The sequence below is a fragment of the Malaclemys terrapin genome, chromosome 2, assembly GCF_027887155.1.
Source record: "Malaclemys terrapin pileata isolate rMalTer1 chromosome 2, rMalTer1.hap1, whole genome shotgun sequence".
Classification (NCBI taxonomy): Eukaryota; Metazoa; Chordata; order Testudines; family Emydidae; genus Malaclemys; species Malaclemys terrapin.
In genome coordinates this window covers 228,731,164-228,755,527 of record NC_071506.1, presented here as the reverse complement: position 1 = coordinate 228,755,527, position 24,364 = coordinate 228,731,164, and the positions used below count along the sequence as shown (strand labels likewise).

The 24,364-nt window shown below is 45.7% G+C and overlaps 1 protein-coding gene across 2 annotated transcripts in view; it reads left to right on the top strand.

Annotated features, from left to right (window-relative positions):
- The first annotated feature begins 3,524 nt into the window (after positions 1 to 3,524).
- Positions 3,525 to 24,364, top strand: part of SP4 (Sp4 transcription factor) — a 59,092-nt gene continuing 38,252 nt past the window's right edge. Inside the window, exons 1-3 of one of the 2 annotated variants that reach the window (XM_054020212.1) lie at positions 3,525 to 3,710; positions 4,322 to 4,416; positions 4,863 to 6,417. In XM_054020212.1, coding sequence (XP_053876187.1) covers positions 3,704 to 3,710; positions 4,322 to 4,416; positions 4,863 to 6,417 — 1,657 coding nt within the window. In that variant the 5' untranslated portion in view covers positions 3,525 to 3,703. Of the gene's footprint in view, positions 3,711 to 4,302; positions 4,417 to 4,862; positions 6,418 to 24,364 lie in introns of those variants that run through there. The other variant, XR_008444026.1, reaches the window with a different exon arrangement.

Below are 24,364 nucleotides of genomic sequence, written 5' to 3'. Positions count from 1 at the left end.
GGAACATAGCTAGGGTGACCAGTTCACCACACTAAAATGGCACCCTAATGTGTTCTGATATCAGCCCTGCCCACAGTCCACCCCCACTCCTCCCAGGCTGCGGCCCCACTTGAGCCTTTTTCAGAAAGAGATGATGTGTCAATAGTACTACTGCCAAACAACTTGCAGCAGAAGCAAAAGACAGAATCACTTGATGTGGAATACTGCAGCCACTGACGGTGCATTTCTTCTCCATTAACAGGTCAACGTTTGTAATGAATTGTCAAGAATTTTTTTTGCTTACTATCTTTGGGAAAATCGAACTGCTGAACTTGTTCCGGCCCATGTTCCACCAGAATTTGTCGGACTTGATCATTGCATTTGGCCCAAGTAGCAGAATCACTAAAGCTCAAATTCAAACGAGTGACATTTTCGCTTTTAGCGTCTTCCAAGTTTTGATCCTTGCATGTCTCATTTGATTCGTCTTCAATATTCAGATTACATTCTTCAAACTCTTCTTCAACTTGTGAAACTCACATCCCCATCTCCATCTCTGCTTGATCCTTTGGCACTGAACTACCCTCATCTCTGGCCAGTGGATGGAGATATTTCAGAAACGAATCTTCTTGCTTTCTTTCTTCTTTTTGGTTATCAGCCTTCCGCTTACGAAATTGTGACCCAGACAATTTTTTTTTATCCGCCATGAGGCTGCATCAACTGAAAACGAAAAAAAAAAAAAGAAATTTTATTCCTATCAGTTCTTTTTCTTGTTCACTATTAAAAGTAAAGGATAGAGAATACATGTCACTTACTATAAGTCACTATTTGAATTTCATCAACTGTTTGATGTAAATATTGATTAAGAGATCAAGATGACTTTTCCTTAAAATTAAGCAATGTTGATTGTAATCAGAAATACATCTCTTTTAGTCATGTATACTTCCTTCCTTCCTTCTTTCATATCAAAATCTGACTGGGAGTGCTGCAGAACCCATTCTGTCCAACCAGCCATGTACCTCCAAATGGTATTCAATGGTAAAAACATCAAATGGTATAAACTCAATCTGAATGAAAAGTTCCATTTTCTAACTAAATAGGTCACACGCTCGCAAATGGTTGCCAAGTGTTCTCTGTAGTGGTATGCTCATCTGCTCTACATGCCTACTAACTTCCTTGTGAGAAGTTTCAGAGTAACAGCCGTGTTAGTCTGTATCCGCAAAAAGAAGAACAGGAGTACTTGTGGCACCTTAGAGACTAACAAATTTATTAGAGCATAAGCTTTCGTGGACTACAGCCCGTATGCATCCGAAGAAGTGGGCTGTAGTCCACGAAAGCTTATGCTCTAATAAATTTGTTAGTCTCTAAGGTGCCACAAGTACTCCTGTTCTTCTTTTTCCTTGTGAGAATAATCTTTGACTTTGATCCAGTGAAAGCAGGATGGAAAAGTCCCCTCACCCTGAAGACCTAAGACGTGATGGCTGGATGACATAAACAGACACTTGTCCCTCACAGGCACTACCTCATAACATGCCAATTTTGCTCAGGACAGAACATCGTAGAGGAATATTATGCATTCAGTGGTCTCTACACTGGCCAAGCAACAGCATGACAACTAACCTAACCAGTCCATCCAACTTTTTTGACTGCTTCTTGGGCACTGGTGAGCGGTAGCAGTGCCAGACTGAGCCTGGTGACAGGGGCGCACTACAAGTCTACAAACCCAGGCGAGGTGCTGGGCCTAGAGTCCTGCTGAGACTGCAGTCCTGCGCCAAGTGAAGCGCAGCCTCCATGAGGAGAGAATTCAAATATCACACTCCTTCTGCGTGATTCCCCCAAGCACTTCTTCAGGCAGCTGCTATGGGGGGTCACTCACAGGCTTAGGCCTGCCTGTTGCAGGCATAACACAGCAGCAGGGTTTAAAACCCAGATACCGGGCATGACAGAGGCTGGGGCAGGGAGAGGGGTGCACTGGGGCAGCTCAGCTCTGCAGGCTGCCGTCCTCTCCAGCCGCCCACGCACAAGGGGAGCAGGAGCACAGACCAGCCACGGACCAAGAGGAGCAGGAGCACAGGCGCCCGAGGCCGAGCTGTGGGGAAGCGCTTACCTTGCCCAACGCACGGGCGTCGGGGTCCTCTTTCTTCCTCCACTGGACCGCTGCCTGAGGCTCTTTTGTTCTCTGTGCCCCCCCGCTGGGGCTGACCGTAGAGGCTGAGCCAGGAGGCAGCCGCCCGTTTCCTCACGAAGCCCTGCTGCTACACCCGTCGCCAGGCTCTTTAAGTGGAGCCACGTGCCATGTGCTTTAAGCGGAGCTGTGGAGCTCTGCCCAGCCGCCAGCGCCCCCGCCGGCAATGACAATAATTGCATGGAGCGGCCGCTGCGCTGGGAGAGGGCGTCTGAGCCGCACATATCAGTGCACCGCCGGCAGCCCAGCCCAGGAACGCTGTAAAAAAAAATGGGGGCATCACTTTTTGGCGCCCCCAAATCTTGGGACTCTAGACAACCACCTAGTTTACCTTAATGGTAGCACCGGCCCTGCCTCCCCCCTGGGAGCTCTGGTGTAACCCAGCTGCCATTGCAACACGCTGCCCAACCTATCCTGCAGCCTGCCCGAGGGCTTCCCCTAGCGTATGCGCATACCGGGAACTACACATCCCAGCATGCTCCTCACTGCTCCTGGGCCAATCGGCAAGGCGAACCCACTTCCCTCCCTATCCCACCGCCGGGTGCGAGCAATAGCCCTGCGGGGTGGGAAAGGACACCTCAAGTTCCCCGGCAAAGTGCTGCCGGCTGGTGCCAGGGCGCAGGGAGAGCGCGCTGGGAAGGCTGCAGAGTCTCGGCAGCTGGGCCTACAGAGAAATGAGGCGCGGCCACAGAGAGACAGATACAAGGGGCAGCGGGTCCCTCACAGAGTTGGGAGTGGGCTGAGCCCGGGGTGACTGAAGGGCAGGCGGGGGAGGGCCGCGTCGGGGGACTTGGCGGTTACAGCCCAGCGCCTTCCCGCGCGCTGTCAGTCAGGGGGCGTGAGGGACCCGGCTGCCGTTTGGTTGGCTCATGCCGTGCGAGCCCGCCCACGTGTTATTTTTCTTGTTCGCGCGCGCTGTCAATCAGCGCTCTGGTTGCTCGCGACGGGCACGGAGGCGCTTTGCCGCTCACCACCCCCGGCTTGGCTCCGCCCCTTCCCTGCCTCGCTTGGCGTTGTCAGGCAGCGTGGGGAGCCTTGCTGCAGGCGAAGGTTGACTTCGCTTAGCTCGCCTGCTCCGCAGCTCGCGCAGCTTTGGCCCCGCCCTCTCCCTCCCTGTGCGAGGGCCCCGACTGCCTGCTCTGGGCTTGGGTCGCGCGGAGCTGGCTCGCGCCGCCCTAGCCTAGCCCCGCCCATTTGCGAGGAGCCCAGCTCTGTCGGAGAGGAGCGGCCGAGTCGGCTGCTGGGCTCGGTTTCCTGCTCAGTGGGCGTCAGTTGGGCCTCGCTGGGCCCCGCCCCTCCTTCCCCCCCGGCTGGCTCTGAGCTGTCAATCAGGCGCCGGGCTCAGGGGCAGGCGGCGGCGGCGGGCGGAGAGAGGCAGCTACGCCACAGCCCAGCGGCGGCCATTCGTGGAAAAATAGGCCGTCCCGCTCCTCCCAGCTCCGGCTGCGACCGGCCTTCTCCCCGCTACCCCCACCCCACCCTCCGCCTCCTCCTCCTTCTCCTCCCCCCCAGAGCGGCGCCTCAGCGGGGCATTAATGCGGGATGAGCGGTATGTAACCCCCTCCCTCCCTGCCTTCCTCAGCCCGCTCCACCTTCCATTCCTCATCCTCCTTTCTTCTCCGCTGTCCCCTCCATGCCCCTCTATCCCGCCCTCTTTCAGTCCTCCTCTGGCCCTCCTTCTTCCCCCCTTTCTTCTCTTCCTTGCCTGCCCACTCCGCTCTCCGTCCCTCCTCTTTTCCTCCCTCCTCCATTCCCCTTTTCTCCCCTAACCCTCCCTCCTGTGCACATCCTTCCCTCCTTCATTCCTCTTTTCCTCCCCTGTACAGCCCTCCTCCTGCCCCCTAAAGCATCGACGGCCACTCAGTGGCCGTCGATGCTTTAGGGGGCAGGAGGAGGAGGAGGGTTGTGGGTGGGTTTTTCCCCCTGCTGTCTGGGAGAGGAAATCAAACCTCCCCTTTCTGGGTGTTAACTCTCCAGCCCCCATGGGTTGGGTTTCAAACCACGTTTTTGGGACTGGCTCTTTTGTCATAATGATTTGGATTGTGGTTTTCAGAGCGGTAAAATCGAAGAGACTGGGTACCAAAGAGGAGGTGCTAATAGGTGTTGGTTTTGTATAAAGAAAGGTAAATAATTAATCTGTTATGCTTTATATTTTTGCAGATCAAAAGAAGGAGGAAGCTATGCCCACAGAGGGAGAGAAATCTCCTGAGGCAGAGAACAACAATAATAAAAAAAATAAAACTGGAGGCTCACAGGTAACTCGTGCACACAAAAAGGGAACTGCACACCTCTTAAAATGAAATGTGCAGTTAACTGCATTTCCCGTTCAAGGTGTCTTTCTTTGGGGTGGGTGAAACATGAATGGTAATCTTGACTGCCTGGACATGTTTTTTGGGTGGATTATACTTTAAACTGATAAATTGCTTGCTGTGTATTGAGGAATCTTGTAAAAAGGACTGGATTGAGGAAGAAACACTTCGGTAGTAGTTTTATTTATTGGTAATAAATGGCCTTATTTTTCAAGCATATGTGAGGATCTGAGAATGTACTTCCTCATTCAGTACTGTATGATCTCGCTGTGTACTAAAACATCTTAAGCATTTTTGTGTTTCCTGAATAAACTTTGATAGTTGAACAGTCAGAAATAACTCACACCTACTCTTCTTCTAAATTTGCTGCTGTTTTCTCTGTTTATGGGTAGGATTCTCAACCTTCACCCCTGGCTTTGCTGGCAGCCACTTGCAGCAAAATAGGAACTCCTGGTGAGAATCAATCAACTGGACAACAGCAGATTATTATAGATCCAAGCCAGGGTTTGGTGCAGCTTCAAAATCAACCACAACAGTTAGAATTAGTTACAACTCAGCTTGCTGGAAATGCGTGGCAGCTTGTTGCTGCTGCTCCTCCTGCTTCAAAAGAAAATAATGTTGCTCAACAAGGATCTTCTATTGCTTCAAGCACAGCAAGTCCCTCCAGCAGCAACAATGGGAATACATCTCCTTCAAAAACTAAATCAGGTAATTCTGCTACTAACCCTGGACAGTTTCAAGTAGTACAAGTACAGAATCCAAGTGGTAGTGTCCAATACCAAGTGATCCCACAGATTCAGACAACGGAAAGTCAGCAAATTCAAATCAATCCTGCCAGTGCTACAGCTCTACAAGATTTACAGGGTCAAATTCAGCTCATCCCTGCAGGGAATAATCAAGCTATCCTCGCAACTGCAAATAGGACCACTTCGGGGAATATTATTGCTCAGAACCTGGGAAATCAGACAGTTCCAGTGCAAATTAGGCCTGGTGTTTCAATACCACTGCAGCTGCAGACTATTCCAGGTACTCAGGCTCAGGTTGTAACAACCTTACCTATAAACATTGGAGGAGTAACTCTAGCATTGCCTGTGATAAACAACGTGGCAGCAGGAGGCGGTTCTGGACAGGTTGGCCAGACTACTGATAGTGGAGTTTCCAATGGGAATCAGGTAGTAACCACGCCTGTCACCACTGCTTCTGTTAGTACTATGCCAGAATCCCCTTCCTCTTCTTCCATTTGTACAACCACTGCCTCAACATCTCTGACTAGCAGTGACACTTTAGTAAGCTCGGCAGAGGCAGGCCAGTATGCAAGCACAGCAGGCAGCAGTTCAGAGCATACTCCTGAAGAATCTCAAACAACTGCCACAGAATCAGAAGCCCAGAGCTCCAATCAGCTTCAGCCTAATGGACTACAAAACGTGCAGGATCAGTCAAGTTCACTTCAACAGGTGCAAATTGTAGGTCAGCCTATTCTACAGCAAATACAGATCCAACAGCCGCAACAGCAGATTATTCAAGCCATTTCTCCACAGTCATTTCAGCTCCAGTCAGGGCAAACTATTCAGACCATCCAACAACAGCCTTTGCAAAATGTTCAGCTGCAAGCAGTGAGTCCAACTCAGGTACTCATCAGGGCTCCAACTTTAACACCATCCGGGCAGATCAGCTGGCAAACTGTGCAGGTTCAGAATCTTCAAAGCCTTTCAAATTTGCAAGTTCAGAACGCTGGGTTACCCCAGCAACTAACCATCACCCCAGTGTCTTCAAGTGGGGGCGCAACTATTGCCCAGATTGCGCCAATGGCTGTTGCTGGTACCCCAATCACACTGAATGCTGCCCAGCTTGCTTCAGTGCCTAACCTCCAAACAGTAAGTGTTGCCAGCCTCAGTGCAGCGGGTGTTCAAGTTCAAGGAGTTCCAGTTACCATTACCAGTGTTGCAGGTAAGTGTTCTAGCACATATATTTTCTTATATTTAATAGTGTTGGGCATTGAGCGTGGTTTTGTTTATACTTCTGGGTTTAAAATTGTAAGAAAATAAACTAACATTTTTTTAAATGATTTTTTTTTTTTTTTTAAATGATACGGAGATAGATCAGGGGTTCTCAAACTGGGGGTCAGGACCTCGGGGTTATGAGGTTATTACATGGGGGTCAGGCTCCACCCCAAGTTCTGCTTTGTCTCCAGCATTTATAATGGTGTTATAAATTAAAAACACTTTTTTATATATTTAGGGGGGGGGAGGCTCAGATGCTTGCTATGTGAAAGGGGTCACCAATACAAATGTTTGAGAACCACTGAGAGAGATGTATCCAGATCTCCCATCTGAGGCCTTTTCTAAATATGGAACTTCATTTAATTTGATTAAGTATCTATCATTTGAAATTATATTTGAATAAGTGTTGTTTAGAACGTGTATGACAGAAAAAAGGACCGTTTACCAAAGGTATGCTTTTTAGGTTTCTCTGCGGTCTGAGATTCTAGTAGTAAAACTTTAATGTTGCAGAAAGTTTGGATAAATATATAAACTTTTGGAGAACATTCAACTCCCTTGATCTAATGCTGATAATTGCTATTCTCGATGACAGGTGAAGGTGGAGATAGCAAGTGAACTTAGATAATCTTGTGGCCAGTACTCACTTCAATTGATTATAAAATTGCTTATCATTATGTAACTTCTGCACTACCTTCTACTTCTATAAGCTGACCCCTTTACAGTCAGGGTTTTGCAAATATATCATCTGGATGTAGAATGAGTGAAATGCTCTGAATTTGTACATATAGAACAGTGATTCTCAACTTGCAGGCCAGGCTGCTTGCAGCCCAGTCAGCACACAGCTGCGGCCCATGTGATATCTTCAGGGCCTACAGGTAGTACATATGTTGTGTGGATGTGGGCCACATCCACACAGAGAGCTGCATATGTGGCCCACAATGGTAAATAGGTTGAGAACCACGGAAACAGAGCATAATTCCCATAGTCTGTTTAAAAATTACTCTTAGCTGTGATTCAGTGTTTAGTATTGGAAGTCTTAATTTATGTTGTAATATGCTTGTCTGACTGCTCTTTTGTAGGTTAGGAAGAACTGTTTTTAAATACTTAAATGCTGATAAGAATTTTTTCATAAATATTCTGCAGGGTCTCTGCATTTCCACAGTCAGGGAGAGAGGGAAACAGGGTGGTAGGGGCACGTGTGCGTGTGTGTGTGTGTAATATATAACATTTTAAAGTAAATTTTCATATGTAAAGTTTTGGCAAAAAATTCACTTTTTTATTACGTTTTAATTGACCCAATTTAGAGATTCTTCCCATTTTAGTTGTAAGGAATAGAAAAATCTCCAGTGTGTAGAGATATCAAATTACCACTAGAAAAGGTTTGCTAGTATAGATACACCTAGTGAAGATGCAGCTACTACCAGCAAAAAATGTTTTTGCCAGAATACTTTATACATGTTTCTTGAGCAAAATAAACTGTTCTGGCAAAAGCACTCTTTTTGTCATTGAACTGAATCTGCACTAGAGGTTTTATCAGTATAAAAAAATATATATTTTAAAGACACTCCATCTGACATTATTATACTGTCAGAAGTATCTAGTGTAGATCTGGCTTTACTGTTGTACATGTATGCATATGCTAAGCAGGACTTTTCATGCCAAATGAATTAAAACTGTTATAGCTGTAGGCCTGAGGATTCTTCACCTTTTTTCAGGGGGGATTAGCCATCATTTTTATCTTCTGATAAGCAGACCTGAAAGTTAGTGTAGTTTTGTATCTCCTGTGGTACTTTCTTTCCATGGTTTTAACTATCAAGAACTAGTCTGTAATGATGGCATCATATCTGTGTATTTTCATTTTCCTCTGCATATGGCGTTCAGGTCACTTGCTTGGATTATCTGGGTACAGGTCACTTGCTGGGATTATCTGGGTGTATCTTACTTAATCAGTTCCCTTCCATTGTAGGGGTCCTTGGGCATTGGTGCACCTCTGTCACTTCTAGTCTCTATCTATGGCATGTAATAGTGTGATCTTCTATGGGCTCTAATACTTTGGTCTGATTTCAGTTGTTGGATTTAGTGTGCAGGTGCAGGGTGGTGGTTGTAGCCTGTGAGAGATACAGTAGGTCAAACTAGATCTGATGGTTTCTTCTGGCCTTAAACTCTGACACTGTGTGCTGCTATTAAGACTCCTGGGTTTTTGAAAAAACAGTAAGTTTGTTTCAGTGGTGTCTCATCTCTAATCAGCATTACAATCTTGACCTTTTGGCTGCTCTGGTTCAAACAAATGATATTGCACTCTGGGAATGGATTACATAGTTCTGCTGTTGTGCTAGCTGGCCAATTTGGATTGGAAAATTGTCGTGGATGGGGGATTTTGCATATAGTCAAAAGAACTCGTTAGCATGGAACTTGTACTGGGAAGAGTGCTTGGGGAAGCAGTATAGGAAACAACAAATTTTCTGCTTCCTGTATGCTATTTAGGCGTCAACTGTGTACTAGGCATAGGCAGGGCCGGCTCTGGCTTTTTTGCCACCCCAAGGAAAAAAAAATAAAAAATCGGCGTGGCCAGAACGGCAAAGCAAAAAAAAACCCACAAACCTGTGGCGCGGCCGGAGCCAGGGTGCAGGGGGACTCCCTGCGCTGCAGACGTGCCCCAGCTGGCGGGGGGGACAAGAAGGGGGGCGGCCAGGGCTTCAGCGGGGCGCTCGCCACACGGCCCTGACTGCTGCACCGCATGCCGGGAGGGCTCCGCTCCGGTCGATGGGCAGGGAAGGACGCGTACTGCCCTGTCGGGCTTGCTACAGACCTGGCACCAGCTGGGACAGACTGAGCGCGCAGCCCGCTCCCAGCAGGGTGCTCTCCTCCTCTGCGCCGCTGCCCCCTACAGGGCGGCCGGATCAGCAAACAAAACCAAAAAAAAGTGGCCATGCTGCCCTAGAATTGGGCGGAATGCCGCCCCATAGAATCTGCCACCCCAAGCATGAGCTTGCTCGGCTGATGCCTGGAGCCGGCCTTGGGCATAGTTGGGAATTTGACTGAAAGGATAATATTGAGTTCTTTGACATGCTGCTGTTCACACAGTTTACCAACCCAGGTTATGAGGTCTTCTCTTGGAAGGAAGAGGGAGGAAGACACAAGGTGAGGGGAGAGAAATCAAATGGCAGTTGTACGGTACTATAGAGGCTTCACAGTAGATGAAGGTTCTTGCCTCTTGTCCCTTCCTCCAAAAACATTAACATACCCAGCACACTTGCTGAGTGCTCTTGTGAATGAGGTTAGGTGTGAATATTGATTAAATGTCTCCTAAATATACCTACATCTTTCCTTGAAATATTTCTTCATTAATATGAATATTGTGGGATAGAGGAGAGGAATAAAAATTAACTGAATTTTACTTGTGGCTGTCACTAGTGCAAAGCTTTAGTTAATAGTTTAAATTACTGTTCATTAGGAGACTCCATAGACTGCTAATTCACTATGATCTGATGTCGCATGTAGAAATTAGATTGGAGTTTTGTGACTTAATGGAGATTCTACCACCATTTATAAACTTAATATTTTAAAAAGACACTGCTTTTTGCTAGAAATGTTCTCACTTGCATAATAGAGGTGCACTACTATAAGCTAATAATTATATTCCATTGTCATAGATCCATAAATACAGATGAAAAGGGGAACTGTCATAATTGTCTTCAGGTAGTGTATTTTTTATTTTATTTGTTTATTTTTTGCAAAGTAATGTTGTCCTTCATCAATAAGTTCTGTTTTAGCTTTGGCAATTTGTTTCATGTCTATACTACGGTGGGGGTCACACCAGGGGCTCCTTGCATTCCTCCATTTTACCTCCTCCACTCACAGCTCTGTGTGCCAGACTCACATCCCCCTCTATTTCAGGGATTCCTGTGACACTTCCACCCCTCCAAACATGGAGCTCTCTGTACCCCTAATTTCCCTCCCCCAGTAGCAGAGTCTCTGTGTGGCCCCTTATTCTCCCCTGTACTGTATGCCGGATTCCCTCAATCTTCCTCTTATAGGGGTTCCCTGTGGCCTCCCATGTCCATTTCTTCTCCCACGCTTGAGACGCAGTGTGCCTCTTTCCTCCTCCCGTCTTATCCCAGAGATTATGTACATACTTTCCTCACTCCCATTATTCTTTCTGTCTGGGAGATAGATCATTCAAGGTGTCAACATGTTAAATTCTGTTGGGAGGATAGGCAGAAAGGAGATTGTGGTATTTTGTTGGAAGGCACCAACGAATGCCATTAACCTGTTGTTTGACCTATAGATAGTTGCAAAGGTACACCTCTACCTCAATGTAACGCGACCCGATATAACACGAATTTGGATATAACGCGGTAAAGCAGTGCTCTGGGGGGACGGGGCTGCGCTCTCCAGCAGATCAAAGCAAGTTCGATATAATGCAGTTTCACCTATAATGCTGTAAGATTTTTTGGCTCCCGAGGACAACGTTATATTGGGGTAGAGGTGTACTTAAAACTCTGGCTCTGCTAATCATAAGAGGGGCTCCATGAATCCTCCATGTTTCCCTTTCTGGCTTTCTGATTTTTCCCTAAAATCAATAGGGTTCTGGCTATGAATGCCTAGAACTCTTCCTGAAACTGTGGAATTGATTGGGTGTGGGTGATCAAAAATTATCATGTTACAAAGGCATAAACAGAAATGCTGTCAAGTTGAATGCCAGGACTTTGCAAGCTTAGTCAATAAAGTAGTAGTAGTGCATAGAGAATACTTTATTAATCGTTAAATATATGTATGGCATACTTTACTAGATAGCAATAGATTATTGTAAAAAGGCTAACTTTTAGTTCTTTTGATAGTCCAATGTAGTTGGCTGCTATGTAAATTTGTATTGGTTTTATGCTGTTCATTCCACTCTCATTTGTAAATGTTTACATCTGGTAATGTCAGATTTATTGGAATTCCAACTTTCATCGTTGAATTCTGACACCATCAATTCAATTAAGCTTTGTCGAGCATTTATAGTGAAGACATCTATTGTAGCATCCCAGTGTAATAGTTAACCCTGGGCTGTTCTAGCTGATAACACCATGGGTTTGCTGAGGTTATCTGCTAGATTTCAAACTGATGTGGAAAGGTCAGATTTATGTTCTGAAAAGTTGCTTTCACCTAATGCTCAATATGTAGGTCATGAATGGATTGTGGGTTGAAACCTTGAACTTGCTGAGAGCGCCTTAGAGCCATGTAGTTCTAGTCATCCAGAATGCCTAAAGACATATAGGGCCTGATCCTGAAGTCAGCGGAAGTTTTGCCTCAACATGGCCTGTAGGTTCTGGCTCAGAAATTGGATGTTTCAACTAACATAAGACAAGGAATCATTGCATTCTTCCAATCTATTGTTAAAAGGATTGATCTTTACCTGATCAGTTTAGAATCCAAGGCTTGATCTTGGTTTCAGTTCTTGGTAATATGAGGACTGTAAGACTGGGCTTCTAGTTAGAATGTCTTGTGTAACTTTCAATACATACAGTGTGTGCTAGATCATGCTGTCCTTTGGAATATTTTATTATATGTATTGCAGTAGTGCTTAGTAGCCACATCTGTTATGTTAGTATTAACATAATAAAGTGGTCTCTGGAATACAGACTCTAACTCAACGTTTTTTAATTTGGAGAGTCCCCACCCCTCTCTCCAGTGGGCACAAAGAACTTGCTAGGGTGAGGGTAACAGACAGACAAGCCCTCTGTTGTCCAGAGTCTTAGCATAACTAAGGTCTCTATTTTGGTAGGATTGTGAAGAAAACCTTTAAAAAATTACCAATATTCACTGATACAGCAGTGTCTACATGAGTTTGCAGAGAACATAATACAATAGCTGTTTGTGAAATGCCCTATTCATTTCAATATGTGCTAACTCAAATTCTCATTAACAGTTTTGCCATTTAAAGTATAATTAATTGCTCATCAAAAAAGTAAAGGAAACGTGAAAATCTACTATATCCTCTCATTTCAGGAAAGCTTTTAAGAATACATGATAAAGTTGGAGGGGCTGTGGTTGGTTTCTTTTTTCTGAAGAGATGGGTGGGAGTTTGACTTGGCATTTAGAAGTTCAGGAAATGCTGTTGTAACTTGACTGTTCAGAAATATTGTATTTTGCAAAATTTCATTCATGTGATGTTTGCAATTAATTTTTTTCCAAAAAATTAATATGTTGGTAGACGACTTCTATTTCAGTGTTCATGTTATAAAGACCTTTAGTATTCCACCATTAGTTGTTCTGAAGCAAATTTTTTTAAGTTTGTGACAAATGATAGGAAAAACTAACTATTGGATTTTTGGTTTTTTTTTAAATTCTTTTCACATAATGGAGACAATAAAAACTAAATGATTGAACTGAAGTGTTTTGTAATACTTGAATTTCCCCCTCACAGACACTTAAAGTATTTAGGAAAGCATATACACAAGAGAGGTTAAACTAAGTTACTAATATGCACTATTAAAGCTTGAAAACTCCATTTGGCCACTTAATTATAGCAAGTAGGAAGCTTTCTTTTTCACTGCGATCAACTTCTATAAAGAAAAGCTTTTAGTCATTACAGTTACAACATATATAAACTTTGTAACTGATCACCTTCAACATCTGGGGACTGATATATCCAGTACCTCGACAGCAATTCTCAACTTTGTCAATATAGATACTTGTGGGCAACAGTGAAACTAGCAAGGAAGTGGAAAGAGGGAGAAAAAGTTCATAGCCAAATCCTGGCAGGCACATTTCAGCCAGAGGAAAACAAATAGTCCTAACTACAGTTTTTGGCAAGATGTTCAGCCCTTTCACAGGGATAAAGCAGTCTGTTTCCCATGTTCTCCTTGCCTCTTTCTCATGGGCTGGCCTGAGGTTCTCTTGCCTTCCAGTCTAGAGATGTAATGAAGCCAGGAGAGAACACTTTCTTCTGAGAACCCCAAGCTACATCACCTTCATTTTTTATATACTTGCTTGCACGAGTCCAGGTAGGGATCTTTCCAGCTGGCAGACTGAGCCATTTCTCCAGGGTAGGCTTAGTGCCTAGTTTTTTGAAGGCATTAATCCTTTTCTGTATCTGAGTGAATGGCTATGTACACTCCATGTGTGGGTGAGGAGGAAGGTAATCAGCCAGAAGGATTTTTTGGTAGATTAGGAAAACTGTAAAAGGCCCTTTGGATCTCCCTGTTCTTCCCCTCTCCCTCCCCTCCCCAATGTTAATTTATATGCCCTTACTAGAGTATTTAGGAGAGCTTGATACCACACCTTCCTGCTCTTGGAAGCTGTATGTGACAGAAGATTGCTTATACCTCTTGGCTCTGGCAAATAGCTACACTGGTTACTGGTCTTAACAACTGTAACAGCAGGTGTATTGCCCATAATACGCACCCTCATAAGACTCTTCGAAGATCCCTTAGGCTCAGTAGTCTTAGGCTACACAGACAGTTTTATTGTATACAAGTGATTTCTCCTCTTCTCCCTCCCCCTCCCCGCCCCGGTTTCCCTAAGCTGCTCTGGCTTGGTGGCAATGCAGAAACAGTTTAGTTAGGGAAGAAGTTCCAAATTAATCATACAGTCCTAGCTGTGAAAGTAACCTGTCTTAAATAAGGTCTTCACACTGGACTGTAAACTCCTTGAGATAGACATCTTTGACTTGCCTAAAGCACCACAAAAGCCTAAGGTAGCCTCTACATTAAAATATTACTTGGTCTCACCAGAAAAAGTCTTCTGTTTAGCAAGGTAGTCCTGAATGCACAAGGACATTCAGAGATCTTGAACCCCAAAAGGTATCCCTACTTCAAATGGACTGTTAGGTCACCATGTTATGATATATAATATGTCTTCGGTATTTTTTGTTTGAGACACTGTACCTTTCCACTTTCTTGGCAATGAAAATAGGCCCCCCACTCCACCCCTATCTGAAATTGCTGTCTCAGAAGCAGGCTAAACGAATCAGTGTGGAGCTACATCTGAACTATTTTATTTTGCAAAAGATACTGGAAAATAACCATATTGAAAGGGCATACTTTCTCCTTTGATTAGGGATGGACACTTACCTGTACTTTCCCACTAATTGTTCTGATAACAGGTCATGAACAAGCTCAAGAAAGACAAACGTTTTCATAGTTGGTATTGGCAATGAGCAGTATGGGTTATTCTTTTTATGGATTGCTGTGAATGATTCAGCCTGAGGATTTGCCCACATTTCTCTGATCACAGAGAATCAGGACACCCTACATACCAATTCAGGATCCAATCTGTTTGCACGGCTGCTGAGAAGTTTGGTATTGAACCCTCCTAAATACTCCAAAGAGGGCATACAAATTAAAGTGGAAAAGGTGGGACTTGAGGTAGTTTTACTTTAATCCTAGAGACTTGTGGGTAGTAAGAGCTAGGCAAATAATTTATGGTTTTTATTTTTGTGTTTTGGTTGGTTGTGTTTTCCCCTCTTCCCCCATTGGTAGTTTTAAACAAAAACTCAACTCTGTTTAAGGTAAGAGCGAATTTGAAAATTCAAAAAAAAAATCAGCAAATCAAAAATGTCAGTTTTGGGTCGAATTAAATGTTTCAAAACATTTTGTTTCTGGATGTTTTTAAAGGTCTAGATTCACAAAGTAGGAAGGATGGTCGTGCCCCCCTTTATAAACTTTAACCCATTGTTCAGGGTGATCGCCAAGGATGTGAAAGACCTGAGTTTATTTTTCCCTTTGCCTGATGTAGAGAAGGGATATGAAACTTGAGTTCCCCACATTTCAGGAGAGTGCCCCTAGTGAACTAGGAGATATGCTTAATCTATACTCATTTAGTTAAGCAATTAAATAGTTTAACTTACATTTTTTAAGAGTCTTAAATTTTATATTTTTTACATTAGAAAATGGTGAGTGATAAATTTCTTATCTACTAGATAATTGTGATTTGTGTTAAGCCCTACTTGGTCTTTAACTCTAATTTTAACTTCAATTTAAAGTGCACAAACAGCATTTTCAAATTGTTTATTAGTTAAATAATAACTGTATGGTACATAAGAAAAGTTTTAAGTGCAAAATGTGTTTTGATAAACTGATTTACTAAACAGAGAAACTGATTGTTTCTGGTCACCATGGCCTTTAAGATTTTAGAATTAGCAGATGTCATTCTCTCTCACACCTTGTTTTTATTCATAGATTACTCCCGAGGGAATTATGTGCCAAAAAATAAAAATTCTGCACACACAATTTCTGCAAATTTTATTTGTCAATAAATAAATGTGGAGGCTCCAGCATGGCAGTGAATGGGGAGCAAAGGCAACTGGCTGCACGGAGGTGGGAGATCACCCTGCAGCCTTCCCCAGTACACAGACTTAGCAGTGAGGCTGCACCTGACCCTGACACAGCACAAGAGCTGGGCCTGCCCTAGAAGTCTGTATCCTGGGAAGGTCGGGGGGGAGGGCCGCAGGGTTATCTCTCACCTCACAGTTGCCTGTGCCCCCTATTCCATGCTAGTGCCTCCACATTTATTTATTGATAAATACAATTTGCAGAATTTTAAAATATTGGGTGCAGAATTTTTATTTTTTTGTTTTCTCTCTCTTTTCATTGTGAGATGAGTGGTATTTCAGCCTTTTTCTGCAAACCTCATGAAACTTTTTTAACCCAATAGACCAAACTTAAGTACGTACTTTAGGTACCGAGCTGAATTAGGGCATTAGGCCTGGTCCCCACTAAGCCCCCACTTCGGACTAAGGTACACAAATTCAGCTACATTAATAACGTAGCTGAATTCGAAGTACCTTAGTCCAAACTTACTGCGGGTCCAGACGCGGCAGGGAGGCTCCCCCGTCGATGCCGCGTACTACTCTCGCCGAGCTGGAGTACCGGCGTCAATGGCGAGCACTTCCGGGATCGATTTATCGCGTCTAAACCAGACGCGATAAATCGATCCCAGAACATCGATTGCCTGCCGCCGGACCCTCCGGTAAGTGTAGACGTACCCTTAGTTTAGTGGAGGCCTCGCTTTAGATTTGTTTTCTTTTTAGCAAATTCTGTAGCTGAAAGAGGTGATTAAATAATCCTTGAAAAAGATGGTACTTTCCTCCAGCTTCTGGTTTTATACTGTAGCAGGCTTCTGGTGCAAAAGCATCTAATTAGCCCCTGCCTGGTTGGCTCCAATCAAGGGAAGCAGATTGGGGCTGATGGAAAAGGCCTGATGCTGGCCTGAGGATTGGCAACACCTGCTGGCCTGACAAGCGAGGGGCTATAAAAGCAGGGAAGGAGCCAGAAGGCAGGGGGCAGCAAGGGAGAAGTCAGTCAGTCAGGGAGGGAGTTGGAGGATTCCTAGTTGAAGGCTGACTCTGCCTGTAAAGCTTATGTGTAGATGGACAGTAGTGGTGGGACAACTTTAAGTAAATAAAGACATGGGTGTTGCACAACTCTGTAGCCTCTCTGCGCCTTATTGGGGAGAGCAAGTGGGCCCGAGGAAGAGGGGCGGGTTGTGAACCCTGGTACACATGGCGGCTTGTCCAGGATCCTTTGCCAGAGACACAGTTTGGTGACCTGGAGATGGAAGGCACTCTGCAGTGGCTCACGGAGGAACGCGGGGAGATTCAGAAGACACTGCAGGCCTTTCAGCAGTCCTCTGTCAAATGGCCTCAGCGGATGACCCCAATGCCTTTTTGGGTACCTTTGAGCGGGTGGCCCTGGGCGCGGGATGGGATAGGATAACTTGGGCCCTGTGGCTAGCCCCGTATCTTGCTGGGGAGGCGCAAGTGACATATATGGCCCGGACGGATTGCCAGGCTAGAGACTGATGCTATGAAGGCATCCATCTTGGACCTCCTGGGGCTTTCATTGGAAAAATATTGGCAAAAGTTTTGGGCAGCCCGGTGGGCAGGGGGCATGCGGCCCCAGGCCTTTGCCCAGGAATTGACGGACTGGGTGACATGGTGGCTGAGGCCCAAAGCCCAAACAGTGGGGTAGGTTATGGATCAGGTGATCCTCAAACAGTTTGTGCAGTGCCTCCCTGATAGAATGCGGGTTTGGGTGTGGCGACATCAGCCTGGCACCGTAGAAGCTGCAGTCAAAAGGAAGGAGGAATATGCAGAGGCAGACTTCCCCTGGAGGGAGCGTCGAACCCTGCGAGACACAGAGAGGGGCAAGAAACCCCATAAGCATCTCGCTGGGAAGCCGATAAACAAGCGACGGGAGGAGCACAAGGGAACCCCTCACTGCCCGGGACAGCTTGTATGCTGGCAGTATGGACAGCCGGGGCATAAGAGCCCTGACTACCCGGTGATGGACTGTGGGGCTGCTGAATTCTGTGGTTGGACCAAGGCTGGGGGGCGGAAGAAGAGACGTGGAATAATCCCATCCCCGTGCGGGTGGGGAGAAATCCATTAGACCCCTCTGGGGCTACGACCTCAGCCCTCTTCCCTCATACAGCGGCACTTGGTAAAGCCACATTGGCTAATCCCTGGAGAAAGGATGATGGTGGAATGCATCCCCAAGAATAGGGAATATTGTCCCGTGGCCCAGGTACCCCTGGAGCTGCAAGGACGGTTTGCCTGAAAGTGGGTGGGGGTAATGGAGGGGTTGCCATACCCCATGATCTTGAGGTTGGATTGGAACCCTCCCCCAAAGGGAAAGAAGGCACGGGGAGGGGACCAACAGAGAAAGTGAGAGAGAAGGACCTGGAGGGAGGAGGCCAGGCCCCTATGGGGGAGGACCCTGAGAAAGGGGAGTCCCCATAACCTCAAGGGGGAAAAGATACGAACCCTAGACAACACAGCCAGGATAGAGACCCTACGGGAGTGACTGATGAGGGAATGGAGGACCCAGGATGGGACCACCCAAGGGAGGGAATCCCTGTGATAGAGGAAGAGAAGCCAAAGAAAGTTCAGAGGGTTGGAACCCAAAAGGGGGAGGCTCAAACTCCAGTAGGCAGAGGCCCTGAACTGGAGACACGGGGCAGCCTCGGGACAGTTGGCGCCAATCTGTCTCCCCCACCAAGGAAGGAAGAACATCCGGCGTGACCTACCTGAGGTTGCAACTGGTGTGATGACTTTTGGGCGGAGGTGGACTTGTGGGGTGGCCCATCCCCTACCCAATGCGCCTTTTATGGGTGGGGCATGCCAAAACCCCACAGGGTTGAGCCCGGGGACCACCCAGATGGGCAGGGAGGCCATCTCCAGAGTAAAACCCCAGGCCGAGAAAAGCAGGGCCAAGCAAGATCAGGCCTGGCATCGGCTTAAGGGGGGAGCTATGTAGCAGAGTGCTGGTGCAAAAGCACCTAATTAGCCCCTGCCTGGTCAGCGCCAATCAAGGGAAACAGATTGGGTCTGATGGAAAAGGCCTGATGCTGGCCTGAGGATTGGCAGTACCTGCTGGCCTGACAAGCCAAGAGCTATGAAGGCTGGGAGGGAGCCAGAAGGCAGGGGGCAGGCAGCAAGGGAGAAGTCAGACAGAGGGAGCGGGAGGCCTTCTAGCTGAAGGCTGACTCTGCCTGCAAAGCTTGTATATAGATGGACACTGGTGGTGGGACAACCTTAAGTAAATAAAGACACGAGTGTTGCACAACCCTGAAGCCTCTCTGAGCCTTATTGGGGAGAGCAAGCGGGACCCAGGAAAAGGGGCGGGTCGTGAACCCTGGTACAATACATAAGGGAAAACAAAATCAAGTTCCACTTCAGATACGCTATTTTTCTCCCCCTGCCCCTTCCAACCACAAACATTGTTTAGAAAAACAGCTTTGTACTTTGGATGTGAAATGAGCTTAAAAATCTACTTTCAGTGGACCAAGAAATGGATAAAGATGCCTATATTCTTCTTTCATGATGTTCTAAAATGCTTGAAGCTTTTTAATAATCAGTCTATCCATATATCAGACATACAAAGCATCCATTGATAAAGCCCTTTCTAAAAGCATGAAAGTATATTCTGCAAGGGGCTCATGTTCATGGGATAAGAAACATAGGGCTTTGCCTGTGGAATTCACAATGGTACCATTTTAGATTTGCAGTTACTTCAGTAAGCTTTGTAAGACTGGCATTCTCCTCTTGATTGATGCAGCCTTTGTTCCTTTTGGGTGCCCTCAGTCTAAGTTAAGCAAGTAAATTAAAAATACAAAATCTAAACGAATAAATTTCCCAGGATTGAATTTCTTAGATTTGCTGCCTTATTTGATATCTTGTCCTTATTGCTTGCTATTTTCCATCAGTGAATGCATGTTTTATGCTTGCAACTTTTATTTTTCATATTTGAGAGCATCCACTGGTTTGGACTCACTATTCCTATATACCAATGTTCTTGATTTTAAAATTAAGCTTGTAGAAGTTCTATTATACCACAACCTATAGCATTTAGATATTCATTAATAATTTCTACATAGTTTTAGTTTCAGATTTTGAAACCCTCTCTGACAAAGGGATTGTGAACTTTGGTGTGCAGGAGCCTAAAGTGCCTCCATTATAATGGATGGCGCATGTCTAACTGTGAACAATAGCCAAACAAGTGCATGATCTCTGCTATGAGAAATAAAAATTATAGTTAAGAAAATTAATTTTCTCCTTATCTTAAAAACAGTGAGGACTAGAAACTTCAAATGTGGTCTGGTGTGAAGTAGTGCTGGCTGTCATTTTCAAGAAAAGTAGGTATATGTTTGGCAATTCCTGATTACCCCTGAATGAATTCCCAAATGTTACATGAACACTTGTTAGTACTCCATGTTCACTAAATAATTATAGACCTTGGAGGTTTATATTAAAAATCATAAATGCAAGCCCTTTTCCTGGAGGGAATAGTCTTCAAAATGTAAATGGATTGCTGAGTGTGTCACTATGATTCCTAAGCTTAAAGAAAAATTTCAGAGTTCTGCTCCTTTCCCCTTACAATCCAGGCACTTTTGTCAGTGATGCTAACCTCCTCTGCTCCTGGCAGCTTCACTGAATTAATTACTAATTAACAACTCCAAAAGTAACTCCTGGTGGGCAGCAGCATCTCCTTCCCTTCTTGCAAAATGGGTACATAAACATACTTTCAAGTTGTCCTTGATTTTTGGTGGCTACAGCAACAACGAAACCAAGAGGAAAAACTGTCAGTGTCCCTTCTCCAATACCAGTGCACTTACCTCCAACTCTCCTTCTTGCTGAGTGAAGATACCATCTCCTGACATTTTTGAACGCTGATGAAATTCAGTTACATTATCCTCACCATGTGTTACATTTAATTTTGGAAGAGCATGCTTGGGTACTACAAAACACTATAGAAAGATCTTGCATCTGAAGAAGTGAGATTCTTACCCACGAAAGCTTATGCTCCCAATACTTCTGTTAGTCTTAAAGGTGCCACAGGACCCTCTGTTGCTTTTCATAGAAAAATCTGTTACAAACAGCTACTCTTTCTCCTCTACCCCCCAAAAAATCAGTTAGGCATGCCCCAGTATCTAAGAAAACCAGCCTCACCCTTTTTCAGCAGCTTTTTTGTCTCAGTGGGTTTCCCTCAGATTTCTGATACAGTCTCCTGCTGTACCCTGAGGGCTGTCCCAGATCATGGAACCAGAACCCAGGTCATCTGCAGTACCCATTATACAAACTGCTTCATTTTTCTTTGAGTATCTGATTAAGAACTCTTGGGATTGGCAGGTTCAGAGGGAAAGGGAGTGGCAGATTTTGCACTTAGAGGGGGATGTGGGACTTCTCAACGCAACACAAGTGTCATGGAAGTCACTAACCAGGAAGACCAAGGTACATGCTATGCAGATCTTGAAATCCTGGATCTTGGGCATATTAATAACCTAAACATTGTGGGTTTGAGGTGGTGGGGGAGTGAAGAGGGGAAACACCTAGACTTTTACTACCATTATTTAACTAAAAAAAATCTAAAGCTAGCTGGAAAAGAAAACTATAGAGAAAACTGGAATTTGAAACAGCAGTGCTAGCACAGCTGCATACACTGACAAGTTGAGTCTTGGACCAAGGCAATAGAGTGGAACTGGAGAGATAGTAGGTTTATGCTACCCTTCATGCCCTTGGTTTGTAGCTCAGACATGGACCAAAGAATGCTGCTAATTTTAAATCTTCACGACTTAGGTGCGTGGAGCGCACATACACCTTGAGTGGAATACGCATAGGAACCATCACCAAAGATATTTTGTATACGTCAATCCCATGCTGAGCTCATGCACCCTATGTACAGATCAGAATCTTGTAACAAGTGGCTGTCAGAGCCACTCATGCACCCTACAATAGCTTTGCTCTCCCTAGCTCCACCAGGCATAAAGGGCGGAGCACCTCCAAGAGTGGTCACATTTTTCCTTCACCACCTGGAATCCTTGTCAAAAAATTCTAAGCTGCAGGGAAGGAGGGCGGGCCGTGAGATCCACGTGTATAGAACATCTTGAACACTTGGTTACTGTAAGATAAGAAACTGTTCTTTGACTATCTGTACACACATGGATCTCATTCTCAATGTTTAGCCAGCAGTTAACTCCTCCAGGAGAGGGAGCTAGGAGCTCATCTAAACAATAATTGCTGAAATGCCTGATCAAACAGCATCGGAACTGGAGGCTGACGAGGATGAATAGTGGTTGGGGAATGTGTGAACAGAGCTCTATATAGCTGAAAGCTGTGGAGCAGCTATGGGAATTCTACCAAGACATGCTGACCAGGTCACCTGTAGCCTGGTGGAATGAAATGAGAGATGGAGGAGTCAACTTATAGATATCATATGCTGCTCTAATACAGTCTATGATCCATTTTGAAAGTCTTTGTGCTGAAATAGCTTGCTCTTTGGACCTATCTCTGCGAATTGCAAAGGTAATCAGACAGTACTCTTCTCACATCCAAAGTATTCAGTTTTGCCTCCCTAGAAGATGAACAATGGAAGAACACTAGGAAATGCATCTACTAATTGATATGAAAGTCAGAGACCACCTTAGGTATAAATCTGGAGCAAGGTCTCATAGTTGCTCTGTCTGCATAAAATATCATAGCTGGGGGACCCATCATCAGAGTCTGAATCTCACTCTCTGGGCAGAAATGATTGCTACCAAGAATGAAGTTTTAATTGTCCGATAATATAGTGAACCCAGTGTCATAGGTTCAAATGGTGGATATATCCATGAAGTAAGCACAAAGTTCAACTCCCACGAAGGGGAAATTTGCCTGACAAGTAGAAAACTGAAGACAATTTTAAGAATTTGTAAACAGTAGGGTGAGACAAGGCCAAGCTATTTTGGACTGGTGGATGATAGGCAGAAACTTCTGCTACATGAACTTTGATGGAGCTAACTGAAAGACCTGACTACTCTACTTGAAAGACAAGTAGTTCATTATAACCAGAATCAAAGTTTGTAATGGACCAAATCTGTACTTAGAAGACTGTGAGGAAAAACATGTTCATTTTGCTCTATATGTACACTTAGTGCAGGGGTGGGTAAACTTTTTGGCCCGAGGGCCACATCTGGCAATAGAAATTGTATGGCGAGCCATAAATGCTCACAGAATTGGGGTTGGGGTGCAGGCGGAGGTTAGGTCTCTGGTTGGGGTGTGGGCTCCAGGGTGGGGCCAGAAATTAGAAGTTCAGGAAGTGGGAGGGGGCTCCAAGTGGGGTGAGTGGGGGCAAGGGCTCCAGCTGGGGGTGCAGGCTCTGGGGTGGTGTTGGGGATGAGTTTGGGCTGTAGAAGGGTGCTCTGGGTACCAAGGGGTTTGGAGGGCGGAAGGGGGATCTGGGCTGGGGCAGGCGGTTGGGGTGCAGGACGGGGTGCAGGCTCTGGCTAGGGGTGCAGGCTCTGGGGTAGGGCTGAGGGGGATTAGGGTGCAGGAGGGTGCTCCAGGCTGGGATTGAGGGGTTTGGCGGGCGAGGGATTAGAGCTGGGGCAGGGGGCTGGGACGTGGGGAGAGACTCGGGTGCAGGCTCGGGTGCACTTACCTCAAGTGGCTGCTGGAAGCAGTGGCATGTCCCTTCTTCGGCTCCTACGCGGAGGTGCGGCTAGGTGGCTCTGCACGCTGCCCCCTCTGCAGGCACTGCCCCTGCAGCTCTCATTGGAGCACCAGAGGGGGCCATTGAAGCACGTAGGAGCCAGAGGGGAGCCATGTCACTGCTTCTGGGAGCCACATGAAGCAGCCCCTGACCCTGCTCCCTGGTGGAGCGCCGGAGTGGGGCAAGCCCTAGATCCCGCTCCCCAGCGGGAGCTTGAGGGCCAGCTTAAAACAGCTGACGGGCTGGATTCAGCCCGCAGGCCATAGTTTGCCCACTCCTGACTTAGTAGAGAATTTTCGAATCTCAAGTAGAATACTGGATCTTCTACTGAACAACTTCTCTCTACTGATGTCAGCCACATAGCATCCATGCTATCGGGTACAGGGACAAAGGGTCCAGGTCAAGGTCTAGACTGTAGCCCTTAGAATTTGTGCCCATCCAAGGTGGATATGTTATAAAAAGATGATCTGAGAGATATAGTAGGTTGAAAACCAAAACTGACATGGCTGTGCTGGAGACCTAGGAAGGTCACCTCTCATGGGGTCATATCTGATCCCCAAGTGATCCACTTTAGGACTAGTGGGGGCCCTAGGTTTGTTGTGCTTTGTGTTTCCATCTGGTGGCTGGTATAAACTAGTAGACCTTATGATCTATAGGATGCTACACATTATAGGCGCAGGGAAGCAAGGATCAGATTACAAGAATAAATCATTTTATTCCATGAAAACTAAGGGCAGATTAAAAGGGAAAGGAAACAGGCAGAGTTAACTAAATGAGTAATCAGCCAATCCTGCAAGAATAATTTAAATAACTCAAAAGCCCAGAACAAAGTAAAAATAGTTTCCCACCCCCAAAGTCTTCCAGTGGGCCTTAGCTGCTGTTTGGAGTTGGTGCTTGAAGAAGAGTCTGGTACCCATCTCTGGGAAGTCCTGGTTGTCC